Consider the following 6000-nt stretch of genomic DNA (forward strand, 5'->3'; position numbering starts at 1 on the left):
TATTTTAAATATTTATTCACTTTAGTGAACGATATAAACTTACAAGTTAGAGCTAATATTGAAATGTAAATCTATCAAAGTATTTTACAGCTTTCGAAATATATTTCTGTGAATATATTTATAAACGAAATAAATTTTAGCATTTTTCAATGTTGCAATATAGCACAGATTAAATTTTATTAGCCCTCATATTTATATTTATTCTTAACAATAACTAAGATTATATGCCAAACACTATAATATCTAAAATTTTTGGAGATGAAGGATATAGGTAATTTTTTTAACTAATTTTTTTGAATAATTTTACGCTCCCTTTTTAAAGGCCTTTGGCCAGTTTATGTTTTAAATTGAGTTTATACTCCTTTTTTTTAAATTTCTCGCAAATTTTATAAGGACATTATTTTTTATATATTTATGACATCATATACTCATTTTTAGTTTTTTTGATAGGGGTAAATTCTTTATTATTTTTAAATAATATTTACCAAATCAGAAACATTTGGTAAAAGGGGTGGGGTTTTAACTTCTTTAATTTAACATGTTTACAAAAATTTTTTTACCTATTAGCTTTAAAAAATATTCAAAAATGTTCAAAAATAACGATTATGACAATTGTCACTTATCTATAGTTCATTTTCACTAAAATTTTGATTTAACAAGTTTACAATATGTATTTTTACCTATTTATTTAAAATAAATTCAAAATAGTTCAAAAATAATGATTATGACAATTGTCAATTTTAATATGTTATATCTTCACTGAAATTTTAATTTAATATGTTTACAATATATACTTTTACCTATTTACTTTAAAAAACTCAAAAAAAGTTCAAAGAAAACGATTATGACAATGTCACTTTTCTATGGTACATCTACACTTAAATTTTAATTTAACATGTTTACAATATATATTTTTACCTATTAACTTTAATTCAAAAATAAAGATTTTGACAATTGTCACTTTTCTTTGATACATCTTCACTGAAATTTTAATTTAACATGTTTACAATATATATTTTACCTAAAAATTAGCGATTAAAAGATATATCAGAAAAAAATACGTAAAAAATAATCTTAAAAAATATTAATAATTAGGGATCAAAAGATATATCAAAAAAAAGTTGGTAAAAAAATTAATAAATCATTTAAAAAATATACAGGATCCAAACCAAACCTGAACCGAACCTTTAATCCGCTAAAAACCGGCATTTTTTATTGAACCTGAACCGTAAAGAAATTTCTAGCCGGACCTGAACCGAATTGCTAAAATTCCTCTGAACCGGTTCGAGTCTCATAATTTTACGTTTGTGTAAGTTATTATTAGTATATATTGCGAAAATTTTAATTATATTCGAATTGTTTTAAAGATTATTATCAATCACATTTGATTGATAAGTGTAAGTCATAATTTTTATAAACTTTAATATATTGCCATTTTAAAACATTTTTTAAATATTTTAAGCTTATAAATTATAATGCCTAGAGAAAAATTAAATCCAATATATAAATTATTTACATATAGTTTTATAAATGACACATCAAATCTGATATAATACTTATAGAGAAAACGAAAAATATATTTTTATTATCTGTTTTATTATACTTTTTTACAACGTATTTATATCATTTTTACAAAAGTAATATTTGAATAAATAAAACTAAAATGAAAATACAATCTTAAAATAAACTAAAATATAAGTTACGACTAAAATAAAGTTACAATTTGTAAAACGAAAATTATATTATTCAACATTCTCCTTCTTCTAAAGAAGCCTTTTCATGTGCTGTCATAGTTAGTTTGTTGTCCAAAATGTTTTAACGTTTTGACCATCAAGTTGTTTCATAAGTCATAGTAATCGCTGGCTTGTCCCAATCGTTGGTTTGTTTAAATCGATTTTGCACGTTGGGTTGTTTAAATCGTAATATTGATATCCTTATCGTAAGTTGTCCTTATAAATCGTGAATATGACATATAGCTTGCTTGTAATGCTCAGTCGTTATTATTATCAATTTTCAAAATTGTTATTATCATCAATACGTTGTGAATAATGAGAAATAATAGTTCATCAAGTTGGATATAAGAATAAATGAAGAATGATAAATCAATAAGATTGTTATATAATATTTTCAGCGTTTTCATTTTTTCCGTTTAAGTGTAAGCGTTTTAATATTTAATTTATTTTATGCATTTTAATATTTATTTTTATATTTTAAGTTATGTAGTCTTTTAAATAAGCAGGTTTTTGTTTAATTCGCATTGGTCTAGAAATCGGTGTTATATCATTTTTATCAGTAATTTTTATATTTTTGTCCACACTTCCCTTCTTAAAAGAATCCTTAGAGTCATAATTAATAAGTGTGTTAAAACAGTTTCTAATTCTTAATTGATCTAAATGTCTCCTCAAAATACCTTTATCTGTCTTAATTTGGAACATCATGTCACTTTCTTTGTATGTGATCATGCCTTTACGCCATTTGTCATCACATTGTACTTTGTACCAAACAAAATCTCCTACTTTAAAGGTTCTATTTCGTGGTAAAGTAACGTTTATTTTGTTCTCCTTCTCCTTCAACGGTCTTAATACATCCCATTTAATTCTAATATCTCGATTGAACATTCTCTGTGTAACTCCTGTAGTACCATTACGCGTATTTCTCTAATTAAATAAAAATTTATCAAGTGCGATGTCTAAGTCAATTTTGATATTCCTTTTCATATGTGTTTTGATCTCACCATGCGTTCTAACTGGTTATTTTGCTGGCGATAAGCAGATGTGAGCACATGTTTGATACCATAATTGTTGCAAAATTTTTCAAAATCGTTACTCGTAAAGTTAGTGCCGTTATCAGTAACTATAGTTTCAGGTATTCCAGCGAAATAGTTTTAAAAATTTCTTTTAAAGTAACATCGGTCGTAATATTTTTAACAGGAACAATAATTGGAAATTTGCTGTAGGCATCGCCTATTATCAACCAATTTCTTGTGAAGAACGGGCCCGCATAATCCATGTGTATCTTTTCAAACGGTTTGGTTGCCGAAACCCAAGGTTTTTGTATCTTTTTAGGATTATCATGATATATGTTACAATCGTCACAACTTTTCACTTCCATTTCTATGATTATTTATACCAGACCACCATATGTAATCTTTGGCTAAGGATTTGATTTTTCCTGCTCCCAGGTGACCTTCATGTAATGACTGTAGTACATTTTTTCTCATAGAAGACGGAATTATGATTCTGTTGCTTTTGATCCTTAATTATACTTAATTCCGATTCAATGTTTTTATAGATATTGTTAATTATAGGCCTGTTGTTCTTAATATCATTTATGACTTGTTTTAATTCAATATCTTTCAAAGTTTCATCACGAATTTGATTAAAATTTATAGGTAAATCCCCATATTCATTTAATATAGTGATATTTTCAACAGCTTCATCATGACATTCTTGTGGTAATCTCGAGAGACAATCAGGAACAACATTATATTTACCGGCTTTATACTTTTTATTAAAATCATATCCTTCTAATGTTATATTCCACTTCTGGAGTCTTAAGGACATAGTACTATTATCCTTAAGACCCTTGGTAAAGATGTGAACTAAAGGTTTATGGTCAGTAATAATTGTAAATTTTGTGCCGATTAAGTATTCCTGGAACCTCTTTATAGCGAACATAATAGCGAGAGCCTCACGCTTAATATTGGTATAATTCATTTCGGATTTTAATAAAGTTCTTGACGTGATAGCTATAGGTTTTTCTTTACCGTCTTTTTCAGTATGAAATAATACAGCTCCTAAACCACATTTAGATGCGTCAGTGGCTATCCCTATAGGTAATTCAGGGTTAAAATATGTCAAAGCAGGTGGAAGACTAATCAACTTCTTAAGATCATTAAAACTTTTAGAGTGTTCTAAGTTCCAAGCCCATTTTTCTTTGTTGACGATTTTATATAGAGGATCGGCTATTTCTGCAAAATTGTTTAAAAATTTTCTATAGTAGCCAGCCATTTCCAGAAATGTTGATAATTCAGCAGCTGATTTTGGTTCTGGCATATTAATTATTGCTTCAATTTTGTCGTGATTAGCATGAATCCCCCTTGGCGTCAATATTATGACACAGGTCACTGTGTTTTGGATGAACACACTTTTGTTAAAGTTATGTACTTGCCCAAATGATGATATTCTATCAAACACTTTTTTTATGTTATTATGGTCTTCATCGTTTTTCCCAGTTATAAGTAAATCATCAATATAAAATATGACGTCATCCATGTCACCGAAGATTTGATCCATGATCTGTTGGAAGATTGCAGATGAGGTCCCCAAAAGGAAGTCTAGTAAATTGGTAATATCCCTTGTGCGTAGATATAGTTAAAATATTTCTGCAACTTTTATCAATCGGGACCTGTAAGAAAGCATTTTTAAAGTCAATCTTTGTAAATTTCTTTCCTTCTGAAAGTTTAGCTATTAGATCATTGATTGTGATAGAGGGTATCTGAAATCTTCTAGAGCTGGGTTCACACTATCCTTAAAATCAGCACAAAGCCTAATGCTCCCATCATCTTTGTAGACAGCGGTAACTGGACTTGCCCATCGGACATCATTCACCGGCTCAATAATTTTATCAGGTATCCATTTTTTAAGTTCATTGCTCATAAGATCAATTTTTAAATAAGGAATACGACTAGGCGGTATAATTTTAGGTTGGGCATCTCTTTTTAAATGTAACTTGACACTTGCTTTGTTGATTGGCCCATTAGTCAATTTGGATTCACACTCTTTAATCAATTTTTTTATTTCATCTTCATAATTAATGTCAACATTTGCTATAAATTTTTTTAAGATATTTTTGAAAGCGTTGATCCATATACGTCCCAACAAGGCATTTTTTCTTGATTCAACGACCACCACTTGTAAATATTTTGAGATACCTTCATAAGTCACTTTAACTTGAGTAATGCCGATGATCTTGATTAAATTTCCGTCATAAGCAGTAAGTTGTAACTCGGATTTCTTAACATCTCTAATACCAAGTTTTTTAGCCAGACCATGAGGTATGATAGTATGTTTGGAGCCTATGTCGACTTGCATACTCGTAACAATATCGTTCACTTTTAAAGTAGTCATAAATACATTATCTTTATCATTAAGCATGTCCCCAGATAAGTTGTTAACATTGAAATCGTTATCATCTTTGTTCTTTGTAGAGTCGACTTTCTCTTCAATAATTTAATTAATATTCATATTGTAATCGTTGTTGTTGTATTGTATTTGCTTTCTATTATTGTTGTCGCTACCTCTATAATTATTTGAATTTGCTATAAGATTGGTAAATGTTACAATTTACGCCACCGTATTGGATCTGTTTTCTTTGATTATTATCATGCCACGTATTATTTCTACCATAATTAGATTGATTATTATTGTTGTAGCGATAGTTGTTGTAATTATAGTTATTATAATTATCTTGGTATCTAGAATTATTATTACCGTAATTCCTATCATAGTATCTAAAATTATTGTTATAATTCTTATCTCTATTCCTATTATTATCTCTATTATCATAATTATTTCTAAAAATATTTCTAAAATTATTAACAGTTCTAAAATAATTATTATTGTCATTTCTATTTCTATTGTTAAAGTTTTTATCTTTATCAGACTTTTTATCGTTATTCATATAATTTATATTATCAATATCTGATTTATCATTCATACTATCTAATCTAATTCCTAACTCAACCATTTCATTTAAGGTTAAATTAATATTTTTACAAAATTTATATTTTATTTTGTCATTTAAGGTAGACATAGGTAATTTTTCTTTTAATCTACTGTCGTCTGAAAATACATTTTTAATGCAGTTTTGATACTCTTATGTACCATTGCATGAAATTCTCACTCGAATTCTGCTGTAATAAGTTGAATTTGTTTATTAAAATATTTTTATCTTGTACAGGTAAAAGGTAAGTTAATTTCTTAATCACTATCTTAAGAT

General features: G+C 27.4%; 1 protein-coding gene across 1 annotated transcript; it reads right to left on the minus strand.

Moving 5' to 3' along the window:
- Positions 1 to 4469: 4469 nt before the first annotated feature.
- Positions 4470 to 5748, minus strand: LOC135923869 (mitochondrial substrate carrier family protein Y-like). Its single transcript, XM_065458854.1, has 2 exons — positions 5406 to 5748; positions 4470 to 5221 (listed from the first exon to the last, which is right to left on the minus strand). The coding sequence occupies exons 1-2, from the start codon at positions 5746 to 5748 to the stop codon at positions 4470 to 4472; spliced, it is 1095 nt and encodes a 364-aa protein (XP_065314926.1).
- Positions 5749 to 6000: the final 252 nt, after the last annotated feature.

This window comes from Gordionus sp. m RMFG-2023, chromosome 1, assembly GCF_954871325.1.
Source record: "Gordionus sp. m RMFG-2023 chromosome 1, tfGorSpeb1-WG-v2, whole genome shotgun sequence".
NCBI classification, from domain to species: domain Eukaryota; kingdom Metazoa; phylum Nematomorpha; class Gordioida; order Chordodea; family Parachordodidae; genus Gordionus; species Gordionus sp. m RMFG-2023.

Coding starts and splice junctions, on each gene's coding strand:
- LOC135923869 (XM_065458854.1), bottom strand. CDS start 5,748: ATGGTTGAGTTAGGAATTAGATTAGATAGTATGAATGATAAATCAGAT. Junction 5,222..5,405: donor TAATAATCAATCTAATTATG/GTAGAAATAATA, acceptor AAATTATTGAAG/AGAAAGTCGACTCTACAAAG.